Source organism: Paroedura picta, chromosome 15, assembly GCF_049243985.1.
Source record: "Paroedura picta isolate Pp20150507F chromosome 15, Ppicta_v3.0, whole genome shotgun sequence".
NCBI lineage: Eukaryota > Metazoa > Chordata > Lepidosauria > Squamata > Gekkonidae > Paroedura > Paroedura picta.
Genome location: NC_135383.1, coordinates 17609517 through 17622299, shown reverse-complemented (window position 1 = coordinate 17622299; position 12783 = coordinate 17609517). Strand labels below are relative to the sequence as shown.

The following is a 12783-nucleotide window of genomic DNA, read 5'->3' as shown; positions in this document are numbered from 1 at the left end:
ATTGTAGTCCATGGACATCTGGAGAGCCAAAATGTGGCCACTCCTGTTCTAAAGCATGCACAGGGTACTGTTGCTTTCCCCACTCTTTGGCGGTCACATTGGGGATTAACACACAGTCCTTACCCCCAAATCAAGGCCACCAGGGCCCTTCTTTCCCCACACAGGCAACCCCTTCCCAGCATTACTATTTGTCTGCTTTTCTCCTTCCCGGTGTTACCTTTTCCTCTCTTTCCACACAGGGTGCGGTACATTTTGAACGTCACTCGAGAGATCGATAATTTCTTCCCAGGGATTTTCGAATACCACAACATCCGCGTTTACGACGAAGAGGCGACGGACCTGTTAGCTTACTGGAACGACACATACAAATTCATCTCCAAAGCCAAGTACGTCTTCTCAGAAGGGAAACACGCACAAACACACGCAGCCCCCTTGTTTTTCTTGCAGATCAGGCTTGACTTGTCTTCTTTTTTTAAAAAAAGAATCCCGGTCAAGCAGGGAAGCGAATTAGCCGCGGCCATGGTGTAGATGTAGCCGAGGCTGGAGGCAAGGCGTTGAGTGGACGGGGTTACCTGGTCCTCTCCTGATGTCTTCTTTGCGTTTAAATGGGGTTTCTATTACTTCTTGAGCAAGGGATTGTGCTGGAGACTGGAGTTTTTCCCCGAAGCAGCAGTTTATTCTATTTATTTTATTCTATTGTTTAAATTTATTACTCGCCTCCTCCCGAAGGCTTGAGGCGAGTTACAACATAGAATAAAATCCCAATAAGCCCCCTAAAAACATACATAAAACTACAAACACAATCCAAAGCCCAATTTGGGGTAAGATGTGGCGATAAAATATATCCCGTACTAATAATCAACCCCCAAAAACAATTCTAGTGGGAAGGGTGAAAGAGGGCGCTGTTGAAATTCGCTACTGCCACTCTTATAGAGTGCTGTTGAAATTCGCTACTGCCTTGATCTTCCTTGCCGCCCGTCCTCAACCAAAGACCTGGTGGAAGAGTTCGGTTTTGCAGGCCCTGTAGAACGTTGAACGTTCCCGCAGAGCCCGCAGCTCCTCCAGGAGCTCATTCTACCAGGTCAGGACGAGGATCGAAAAGGCCCTGGCCCTGGTCGTGGCCAGGTGTGCTTCCCTGGGGCTGGGAATGACCAATAGATCCGTACCTGCAGAATGTAAGGCCCTGCGGGGGGCATAGGGCAACAGGCAGTAGCTCAGATACCTTGTGCCCAAACCGGGGATGGCCTTAAAGATCAGAAAACTGCCACTCCAGGAGTCCTGACCTGGGTAGCCCAGGCCAGCCTGATCCCGTTGGATCTTAGCAGCGAAGTCGGATCCTAGCTAGCACTTGGGAAGGAGACCTCCAAGGGATACCAGGGTCCTAACACGGCGGCAGAGAACAGCAAAGCCAGCTCTGAAAGTCTCTTGCCCGGAGTGCCAGACAATGTTCAGATCTCTCGGCTACATGACACACATGCCACATGTTAATAAGCTTGGAAAACGAGGTGACTCAGAATGGGTCACTGGAGTTCCAATCCTGCCATCCATCACCCGTTACAAACACACCCCACCACGAACCCGCTCCTGGGATGCAGTTCTGGTAACGACCTTCTGCTGCTGTACCCAGGACTGTGGGTTCAGATCCATCTTGCAGCCATCCTTCGTGCAGTAAGGTTAGAGGCGGTCGTTTCAGGAGGAGCTCTTGGGGCTGTGGGTTCAAATCCTACCTTCCTCACACTGCAAGGGGCAACTTGGGGTGTCCCGTTCTTTGACGGCCACTTTGCCTCTTCTTAGGAAGAACGGCTCCAAGTGCCTGGTTCACTGCAAGATGGGAGTCAGCCGCTCAGCCTCCACGGTGATCGCATATGCCATGAAGGAGTACGGCTGGAACTTGGATCGGGCCTACGATTACGTGAAGGAGCGGCGGACGGTCACCAAGCCCAACCCCAGCTTCATGCGGCAGCTAGAGGAGTACCAGGGGATCCTTCTGGCCAGGTGAGTTTGTACTGACCTAGTGTTCTTTGCCAGCAGGTGCTGCAGGTAACAAACACGTTCCCCATTAGCTCAGCAATTCTTCTCACTGATGTCACTGCTGCTGTGAATACAGAGGTACAAGGAGAGAGTCCCCACTCTTCAGCTGAGCAGTGGATTTCTGCCCTTCTGTCTTGTGGTTTCCCCTCCTCATTCCTTTCGGGCAAAAAACTGCCTGTGCCTTTCTCCTCATATCTCCATAATGAAAAGGGCTAGAGACTTGCTTTTAAAAACGAAAAAAAGGATCATGGCAGTAGATTATTACAATGTTATTGCATAGCACTAAAATAGCTGCCGGTTTTTAAAATGATACCTCCGAAAGTCCCCTAATGGTACAACAGAGACCTTGATAGCCATGAAGGACTATGATAATGAAAATGATAAGGAAAATGAAGACAAAGAAGAAGAGCTGGTTTTTATACCCTGCTTTTCACTACCCAAAGGAGTCTCAAAGCAGCTTACAATCACCTTCCCTTACTCTTCCTGCAACAGACACCCTGGGAAGTAGGTGGGACTGAGAGAGTTCTGAAAGAACAGCTCTAAGAGAACTGGCCCAGGTCCTCCAACTGGCTGCTTGTGGAGGAGCAGGGAATCAAACCTGGCTCTCCAGATTAGAGGCTGCCGCTGTCAACCATGACACCAGTTTGGCACTTCACCAAATGTGCTTTTCCCATTCATATGGCATGCCCATGCTCTTGAGCTGCATGCAATGGTGGGTGGGGGGAACCTTGAAAGAGGATGATTCTCTCAGCCCCGCCTACCTCACAGAGTATCCGTTGTGATTGTAAGCCACTTTGAGAATCTTTCAGGTTGCAAAAAGCAGGGTACAAAAATCATGCTCTTCTTATACGACCACTGCAATGGAATCTCAAATTTTATCTGCAAAGTATTTTATGTTTCTTACAGCTACAAAATAGTATGAGGCAATGGAGCGGCTGCCGGGGAGAGGTATTCTGAGAGTGCACAGCTGTCTCTTTAATTTTGCAAAATGCAGCAGTGCCACCTGCATGTCACGCTTACTGAGTTGCGCAGCTGTGTTCCGGAAGCTTCTCAGCTTCTCAGTGCAAGGAGCCAGGTCCGGAGAGCCGCTCTCCTCTCCCCCACTTCCTTTCTTGCACAAACCTGCTCCCGCTGGGGTTGTTTTGTAATGGGAGACCCCCATCATCTGATCAGGAAAAGATGTCACAACATTTGCTGGGTGTTTCTGTCCCCCGCCGCCTGCCTTCAGCCCCCTTTTGCATAGGCATGCACTGAAAATGTCCCCATGTAACCTCCCGGAGAGGAAAGAGAGACTTCGTATTCTGCCAGAGACCTCTGAGCCCAGAATCCTGGTCAAGCTGCGCATGGCTCCCCAGTGGCTCCATCTCGGGCGTCCAAAGTGCATTTTTGGAGTGGCAGCAAAGGAAGCGCGGAACGGTCTAGAGGAGGTGACCTGAGCTGACCCTTCCTCTTCCAGAAGCCACTGAATTTAAGCCCAATATCCAAGCAACTGTGGGCTTCATGCGCAGTAATGATCTTTCAAGGTAGGCTGCTGGTCTCCCCAGAGGGGTTGAGTCCGTGAGTGGCCAGGAGAAAGGGCGTGTGTGGATTTGTCTTCCTCTCCAAAGTAACTGAACTAATTCTCCTGGAATCCACCCCAAGGGTACAGCGTTGGCTCTATCTGAACGGACTCTCTTAAAAAGTTTCCCTCATCCTTTTTCCATTTGAGTGGTTTAATTCCTATTTCCCTACACGAAGACTTCTGTACTGCCAGGTTGGCATAGCTGTTTGCCCCAGTCCAAGAAAAACAGTGGCTGATCTTTGGCTTCACATTCCCTTAAATGTCAAAGGTTCCCGAGAGCTAGAGAAGCCGAGCGCCTCTGAGACTGTCATCTGGCATAAACGGATGATGTCTTTTTGGCCCCCAACCCCCTGCCTCCAAAGGAGATGATTGAGAAGAGGGTATAAAGATCCTGTGTACAGAATCAGGCTTCTGGTCTCTTTAGATCTTTGGATCATGAGGAAACCACTGAATTAAATTTTCAGGCTTCGAGGGTCCCCAGAAGTGGTGTCATCTGGCCACGTCTCCCTGCCACGCCCCCGGAAGTGACATCACCCCCTGCACCCTTTGCCCTCCTTTTGTTCCCTCCCCCGTCTTTACTACTACAATGGTGGCTCTGTCTCATGCAGTCTGGAGAGAAGGGCAGAAGCTGAGAAGACAGCCAGGACACCTCACCCATTACACACCACAACCAACTCCCCCCCCCTTTTGATTTTTCCTCCCACGGCCTACCCACCAAACTCTCCCAGCGGAGTAAGCGAGTTCTGTAGCTTGTGGCCAAATCCAAAAATCATTTCTGTGATTGGAACCGTTTGGTTTTTATAAACCAGTGGGGCTGCCACCATCGGGAGCACGCTTGCCCAGGCACCAACATATCCAGACCATGTCTGAATTGTTCTCTCTTGCCCCAGAGGGACAGACCAGAGCTAATGGGATGAAATTAATTCAAAAGAAATTCCATCTAAACATCTGGAAGTAGTTCCTGACAGTTAGAGCGGTTTCTCATGGAACAGGCTTCCTCGGGAGGTGGTGGGTTCTCCCTCTTTGGAAATTTTTAAACAGAGGCTGGGTAGCCATCTGACGGAGAGGCTGATTCTGTGAAAGCTCAAGGGGGTGGCAGGTTACACTGGATGAGCGATAGGGATGGGAGTGTCCTGCACAGTGCAGGGGGTTGGACTAGATGACCCATGAGGTCCCTTCCAACTCTATGATTCTATGATTCTACGTCTTTGCTCCACCACTGGGATAAGTTGTCCGTTTTCCTTTTTCCCTTCCCTGCATTCTTTGCCGGGCTTCGTGACGCGTCTGTATCATTGGGCTGTCAGCAGAGGTTCTTCTTGAAGGCCCCACTTTGTTTCTGCAGTTTGGATGCCCTCCGTCTTGGATCGCATTCTCCACCCCCCCTTGTATAGCTCTGCTGAGTTTCAGGTTCTCTTGTTGATCCACTCTGGGTGGGCGGAATGCTGATTCACGTTCATGGGATGGGTGCTTTGGTGTCATAGCCAGCTACCGCCCGTTCCTCGGACATTTCTACGCTCTCTGGTTACAGGGTTTGCCAAGGCCCACGCACACATGGTCACATGCTACAGTTTCTCTTTAAGTTCAAGATCAATGAGCAGGATGGTGTAAAGCCACCCCTGCCTGCGGTGGACGTTTAACTGAGCCAGAGCGCCGTCTAGTGGCAAGACCTCAGTGGTGTAGACAAGGGGAAAAAGCGTCCAACAATGTTGACAGGCAGCAGATTCAGGATCCCCGACCACAGGGATGGGCCACAGGGAGTGGAAAGCCCCTCCTGCCAGCAGCAACAGGGCTTTGCGGCCCACAGGGAACCTGCAAACTCCCCCCCCCCACCTCCGGCCCAGCTCTCTCCCAGCAGTAGCATACCTGCAGGCCGCAAAGCCCTGTTGCTGCCTCTCTCCTTGTGGGCGACGACAACGGAGGCTTCTAGCAGGCAAGGAGGGAGGGTGGGAGCTGGAGGGGGAGGACCAATCAGGGTGGACCTGGATGGACAGGGCCCTGGACAGTCTCCTCCCAGGAGGTTGTTTCCCAAATATATAAGGGAGTGAAATAGTGTTAAGGATAATGTCTGCTTTCAGCGGGAGCAAAACGGTTTTTGCAGATGACTTTACTGAGAATAAGGGAATAGCGGTGGTTCAAACAGTGCTGACCCTCTCTGTCTCTCTCTCTCTCTCTCTCTCTCTCTCTGTCTCTCTCTCTCCATTCCTTCCTCCAGCAAGCAGCGCCATAACAAGCTGTGGCGGTCACACTCCGACAGCGACCTCTCGGACCATCATGAGCCCATCGGCAAGTCCGGGATGGAGGTCAGCAAAAAGGAGATCACCACGTCCGCAGACCAGATCTCAGACACCAAGACCCCCAACAGTCACCACTCGCCGGCATCCCCAGGAGCGCCTGCTAGCCCGCCCGTCGAATGCCGGTGCCGCCTGGGCGCCAACGCCGTGGAGGACTTCTGCGGCCGGGAGAGGATGATCCAGCTGGAGATCACCTCCCGAGACTTCAGCACGGAGCAGATGGAGGACAAGTTGAACTTGAACAGCATCAACGGGTGTCCTTCCGGGTGTTGCTTAGACGATCCGAAGTTTCCTCTGGACAACCGCCGAGCACCCGAGGCCATGATTCAGCACGGAGAGGCCTTCAAGGTAGCTGCTGAGTTCCCAGACTTGGCCGTGGACGATTTGGAGAAAGATGCCCTCAAGCAAGGCGACGGGAGTGTCCATTTGGTCCCCATGGAAGAACTGGAGTCCTGCTTGCAAGACCTCCCCAAGTCGCCCAATCGCAACTCCCCGAGCCCACCGTTCCCCCCGCAACCCGAGAGCACGGATTTCAGCACAGACCGGATCGACTTCTTCAGCGCCTTGGAGAAGTTTGTTGAACTGTCTCAGGAGGGCAGGTCACGTGCCTTCTTGCACTCGAGGACGGAAGACCAGGGAGGCGGGAGGAACGGTCTCCCCAAAGTATCGGCCCTGGAGTTGCTGCCTTCTGATGCCACGGGAGACGCTTCACGAAACAACTCAACAGGCAATTCCCCACTGGTGTCGGAAGCGTCTTCAGCAGAGGAGGACCACCTGAAGGTACTGATAACATAGTGGAATGGTTAAGAGCAGGGGTAGTCAAACTGCGGCCCTCCAGATGTCCATGGACTACAATTCCCAGAAGCCCCTGCCAGCAAATGCTGGCAGGGGCTTCTGGGAATTGTAGTCCATGGACATCTGGGGGGCCGCAGTTTGACTACCCCTGGTTAAGAGTGACGAATTGTACTCTGGAGAGTAAGGTTTGATTCCCAACTCCTGAGTATGCAGCCAGCTGGGTGATGTTGGCTACTCCCAGTTCTCTTAGAGCTGTTCTCACAGAGCAGTTCTCTCAGAGTTCTCCCAGTGTCACCTACCTTGCAGGGTGTCTGTTTTGGGGAGAGGAATGGCAAGGTGTTTGTAGGTAGCTTTGAGACTCCTCCGGGTGGTGGAAAACGGGGCTATAAAAACAAACTTCTGTTCTTCTAAACAGAAGAGAGCAAAGTGAATGCTAGGAAAGTTGCGTGGGAAGGCACAGTAATCTTTCCAAGGAGAGTAGAGATACTTTCATAAAACCCCTTTTTCATGATCTTTTCTATCTAGAATGGTGGCTATCGTTATACATCCTTGGAAGCAAGGTTGACAGCATTTTTGTGACTTTCTCTCCAAGGCCTATTATACACATGTTGGATAATGCACTCTCAGTGTGCTTTTGCAGCTGAATTTGCCTGTGTGGAACAGGATATTTTACTTCTATTCAACATGTGCATAATGGGCCCAGGAGAGAGAGTCACAAACACGCTGTCAACTTTGCTACCAAGGATGTGTAACGATAGCCACCATGCTAGATAGAAAAGATCATGAAAAAGGAGTTTTAAAAAATTGCAAAGGCCATTTTGTGTCACCTGAATGATCATGAGGTTTATTTGAAGCACCAGCTTTCATGGTTTTAACTGATACATGAGGGGAATGCTCACTTAGCCGATATGCGTACATGCCTCTGAGGCTTAAAGGGCCTTGAAGTGCATAAGGTACAGCAGGGACATTTCAGTTCCAAAGTCAAAAGTGTGCAAGATTGAGCCATCAAAGGCGCTTCAAGACTCCTTGGTGTGTTTGCTGCAATAAACTCACATACCCATACACACACACATACACACACACCTCTTTAGACATTGTATCCAGGGAACACAGGTTTGACTGCAGCAGTCTGTCTTGATAGCTCCACATGCCAGGTGTGCTGGTTTCAGACCATGTAAGAGTTTGAAAGCCAAGACCAGCACTGTGAATTGTGCCCAGAACTGGAAACCAGTGTGAGCAGGCCAAAGCTGGAGTGGTGTGGCCACCACGACCCGCTCCAGTCAACATCATTTTGTAGCACTCGAAATTTCTGGACACTCTTCAAGGGCGGCCCTGTAAGGAGTGCATTACAGTAATCAAATCCCAATGGAACCAGGGTATGCCCCACAGCTGTGAGATATTTTCTGCCTAACCAGTCAAAGCTGAGAAAAAGGCACACCTGGCCTCAGCTGCCACCTGCTTCTCCAGCAAATAGGCTGGGTCCGGATCTGTTCCTTCAAGGGAAGGGCAAGCCCATCCAGAACAGATGACCCCTTAAATCCCAGACCAGATCTTCCATCCACCAGTAGCATCTTGTTGGGATTAAGCTTTGGTTTACCCATCTGCATCCACTTCAAAACTGCCTTCAGAGACTGGTCCAGGGTCTGTACAGCCTCCCTGGGGAACACCCCTTGCTTCCAGAGACTTTTGATTGGCTAGTCTTGGAAACAAAATGCTTGATCAGATGGACTCACAGTCAAAAAAGAAGGGGGGCGGGGGAGTGCAAGCCATTTTCACATTTCATCTGGTTACATTGGGGTGTCACCGGCATCTCCTATTCCGGTCTTTGGGGGAGAAAGACATTAGAATGTCTCAGCATTCCGAGTTCTACCTGGGTAACATGGAAACGGTTGCCAGCTCTTCTTAACAGCCCTCCCCTTGTCCCTTTCTCTTTTCTCTCCACAAGCTCTCTGAACTGGACCGGTCGAGCGGCCTGACGCGCTCTCACTCGGAAAACGCCATCTCGGTGAAAGAGATCGTCACGGAAATCGAATTGATCCACCAGGGCGTGGGGCAGGGAGCAGCGAAACTGGACGGCTTGAACCACCCAGCCCCGGCTTCCAAGCGGAACACAGTCCACGAGATGCCTGCAGAATCGGCCTGGACTTGGGAAAACAAGTCCGGGAAAGCCGAGCAAGGGGAAGGGGCCGGCATGCTGCAGAAGGAGGCACCCAGGGAGCTTCCGAAACTGGATCCAGAAAGCGCGTCAGTCCCACAGACCCCGGGTGCAAAGCTGGACTCTGAAGAGAGGGACAGTTTGCCTGAAGACCCACCGGATGCTCGCCTGAATCCTGGGCCCAAGTGGTGCCCGGGCTCTGTACGGCGTGCCACCCTGGAGTTTGAGGAGCGCCTCCGGCAGGAGCAGGAACTACAGCATGCCTCCCCCATCGCCCCCTTACCCGTCCGCAAGAACTCCCGGATCGAATCGGCAGCAGCTGACGTCCTTCTGAAGGGCAAGGAGGAAGAACCATCCCACGAGTCGGCCCAGATTGCCCAGGATAAAGAAGCCGGGAAAGTTGGAAACGCCAACGTGGAACCTCGTTCTGAAGAGCCCCTCGTTCTGCCCCTCTCTCCCCCTCAGGATGACCGACTGGAGGGATCCCATAATGAGGAGCTGGGCTTGACCAGAGAGCACAGGACGGTGGTTTCGGTGGATGGCCACGATAAGGTCCCTGCGCCTTGCCTCCTCCCCAAGAGAATTGAGATTATCGAGTACACCCACGTGTCAAGGCCGCCCAGCCTCCCTGTTGTGAATTCCCCGGCAGTGGAGCAGAGTCCTGAACCTGAGGTGCTGGAAGAAGCTTCAGCGGTAGCCTCAGCATCAGTGGTTGATGAGAACTGCAATGCACCTTCATGCTCTGAGGATCCCATTGACCTGCGGCGGACATGCCCACTAGTGAGACCTTCAGTACTGGAGCACAGAGACTTCAAGAGAGCTGCCTTCTCCTTGGGGAGTCCCGAGGAGGAGGAGGAAGAGGAGGAGGGAACTGGGGTGTTGATGGACACCGAAGTTCCTCATCTCGCAAACCCGGTGAACTCCCCGCCCGCACCGCACTCGGATCGCCCTGCCCACCAGCACTTTGTTTGCTTGGAGGGGGTCACGCAGGACAGCACAAGCTCTGACCCTGAGCCAGCCCCTTCGCAGGGCTACGCTGGAAACGGACAGTTTGCCTTTGAGGAGAGGGGAGGAGGGGCCCTGCGCAGAAGGAGCGAGGGGTCCCTAGTGCATTGGAGCCCAGGGGACTTAAACGTGCCCCATCAGCTAGACCCACAGACTGGGGGAGCCCCAGAGGCCATGGCTGCTGCTGCTGCTTCTCTTTGCTGTGGCCTCCCGCACAGCTCCAGTAGCGACAGCCTCCAAGACTTGAGCGGCAGCCCGGGCTCCGTGAAACAGCGCGCAAAGGAAATGGAGGCCCGGATCCGGCAAGCGGGCCTCACCCCGCCTTCCCACATGAAACGATCCGCCTCCTTGGCCAAGCTGGGCTGCCTGGATCTACTGAAGGACGACTTGTCCTGCAGGGACGCTCCCTCTCCCGGCCCATCCTCCCTAGACTCTGCTGCCCGCGGCCAGAGAGGGCCCACGCTTGCTTCGGAGCCTGGCACGCAGGGCCCGGGCGTGACGCTTTTGCCCCCCGACCTCCGGGCCCCCCAGCTGACGGTGCATTTCGTGGAGCCGCTCAAGATGACGGAGTGCATCGCCCTCAGCAAGCCCGTGGAGAGGCCCCCGGCCCAGTATGCCAAAGAGTTCAGTCTGACTCGGCCGCTCTCCGAAGCAAAATTGACTAGCGCCCAGGCAGCCGGGTTGCCCGGTGGTGCGCCTGTGCCCCCGAGGCTGGCTGTGGTGCCCAGGTACCAACACGGTAGAACTCGACTGCCGCGGAGACTCAAAAAAGCAAACGACAGGAAACGTACAACCAACCCCCTGTATAATACTATGTGATCTTCAGTCCCCCCCCCCCGACGCCCTCCCCTAAAAAAGAAACAAACCCCTTGACAATGTTTTTTTTTTTTTTTTTTTTTGGCAACCCTCTTGTTGCGTTCTTCAGATGGGGCAGATGTAATATATATTGAAACATGCACTTTATTGGTTAATTTTATATACGTTTGTCATTTTTACTGTTGCATGTAGATTTCAAGGCGGCCGATTTCTCGGCCCTCCTCCCTTCCTCCACCACCCTCTCCCTGGTATGAGTGACTGCAAAGCTGCGTTTTTAATTGTTTTCATATAAAAATATTTTAACTAATAAACCTCAACATTTTTTTTTTTGGCTTTGTTTTAACAGAACACCCTCCTTTAGGAAATGTCAGGTGCGCTAGAGCCCAGGAGCTAAACCGATAAGCTAGACCCATATGTGCCCCATAAGCTAGCTCAGGGGTGGGCAAACTGTGGCCCTCCAGATGTCTATGGACTACAATTCCCATGAGCCCCTGCCGCTGGCAGGGGCTCATGGGAATTGTAGTCCATGGACATCTGGAGGGCCACAGTTTGCCCACCCCTGAGCTAGACGCACAGGCTGGGGGAGCACGAAAGCTCACAGCAGCTTCTTTCTCATTCAGGCCTAGCTGTTTTCTGTAAGCTCTTAAGAACCAAGTGGTTTCCACTTTGGGCAAGAACAGGAGCAGCCGGCCTGACTGCGTTCCCGCCAGCCGAGGGGCTGCTTCATGGAATCCTGGCACTAGCCGGCCCTGCGGTAGAGCTGTCCCTCGCCCCTGTAGCTCATCAGCTGGGGCTCAGCAAAAACTGTGCGGATGGGAAGGCTGTTTTGCCGCACAAAACAGCTTGTGCCGTCTGCGGAGAAGGCCGCCAGGGCGTTCCAGGCTCCTCGAGTGCCTGTTGGACACGGGAAGAGCTGTGCCAAATTCTACCAAATACACTTCGCTATGCCCAGGGAGCTCATGCACTCTCAGGTCCTCTGTGCAAAGTGTACGTCCAGAGCTGGGCAAAGCTGGGTGGGAATCCTGCCTCCCAGTAGCAAAACTCTCCCTGTGGCCTATTGCTTTGGCCCCCAGTTTTAGCCCCCTTCAGGTTGCAGCAAACCGGGTGAAATTTAGGATGTTCGGGGACTGTGGTGTCCGCAATCTTTGCCGCAGAGAGAGGGGGCACTGTTAAAGGATAAAAATTCCCAAATTGTGCACGTGCGACCCTCCCTCAATTCCCCCAGAGTTTACACTGGGGAACGCCCCCCCCCATGGGGGGTGCAAAATATATTTAATCTGAGCAATCTCAGAAAAAGAAGACAGAGGTTGTGGGGCATGAAGGGGAAAGACGAGCAGAGTTTTTACAAGGGGGGGGTGTTCTCTTAAAACAAATTTCCTTGTAGGGTTTTAACCCTTTCATTACTTGAATAATGCTGTGGGCCTTTCAAAGCATTGTGGCCATATTCCCGGTTCTCTTCCTTGCTCCTGCAAAGCAATTGTTGACCCTGTCCTCTCCCTCCTGTAGAGCTCCTTTACCCCCCCCCCTTCTGTTTGTCGTTGCAACCCAGAGGCTGACTTGGTCTGTGTACGTTCCCTGTCCCTTCGTATGGAAAGCTTTCTGCCTCCCTCCTTCCCAGGAAAAGCGATTTCTTTTCCCTTCAGATGTACATAACAGAGTGTTTCTCTTTTCTAGCACCTGTTCTGGTTTTGCTTCAGGGGAAAGGGGCAGTTGGGTGTATTTCTTCTCAACTGGAAAGCTCAACAGAGCTCTTGTCGGTGACTAGCACAAGCTGCACTCAGATACTGGACTTAACTTTTGAAAATCCCCCCCTCCCAAACAAGGCAAGAGCCCCTTCCCATCTTGTGCCAAAAACATGCATGTTCTTTGTTTTCTCATTGGTATGAGACTGCAGCGTCCTTCCTAACTTTACAGACCCCTTCAGCTCTTGGGGCTGCCTGCTGGTTTTCTGGAGATCAGGGTTTCGAAACTCCGTGAGAAAGCATTTCTGGTGGGGCCACGTTTTGTGGCGACCGGAATCCAAAGAAGCACACTTGAATCCCCACGGGCCAACTGAACCAGGCTCCTGCGTTGGCGGGTGAGTTGGGTGGGGTTTCAACAGTCCCTCCCTGATGCACCTATGAAGCAAA

General features: G+C 52.6%; 1 protein-coding gene across 5 annotated transcripts in view; it reads left to right on the top strand.

Moving 5' to 3' along the window:
• The window catches only part of SSH2 (slingshot protein phosphatase 2), a 130057-nt gene extending 119076 nt beyond the window's left edge, over window positions 1–10981 (top strand). For all 5 annotated transcript variants that reach the window (XM_077311292.1, XM_077311291.1, XM_077311293.1 and 2 more), the window contains 4 exons: window positions 240–386; window positions 1795–1995; window positions 5805–6663; window positions 8624–10981. In XM_077311292.1, the coding sequence (XP_077167407.1) occupies window positions 240–386; window positions 1795–1995; window positions 5805–6663; window positions 8624–10657 (3241 nt within the window). In that variant the 3' untranslated portion in view covers window positions 10658–10981. The remainder of the gene's footprint in view (window positions 1–239; window positions 387–1794; window positions 1996–5804; window positions 6664–8623) is intronic.
• The last annotated feature ends 1802 nt before the right edge of the window (window positions 10982–12783 follow it).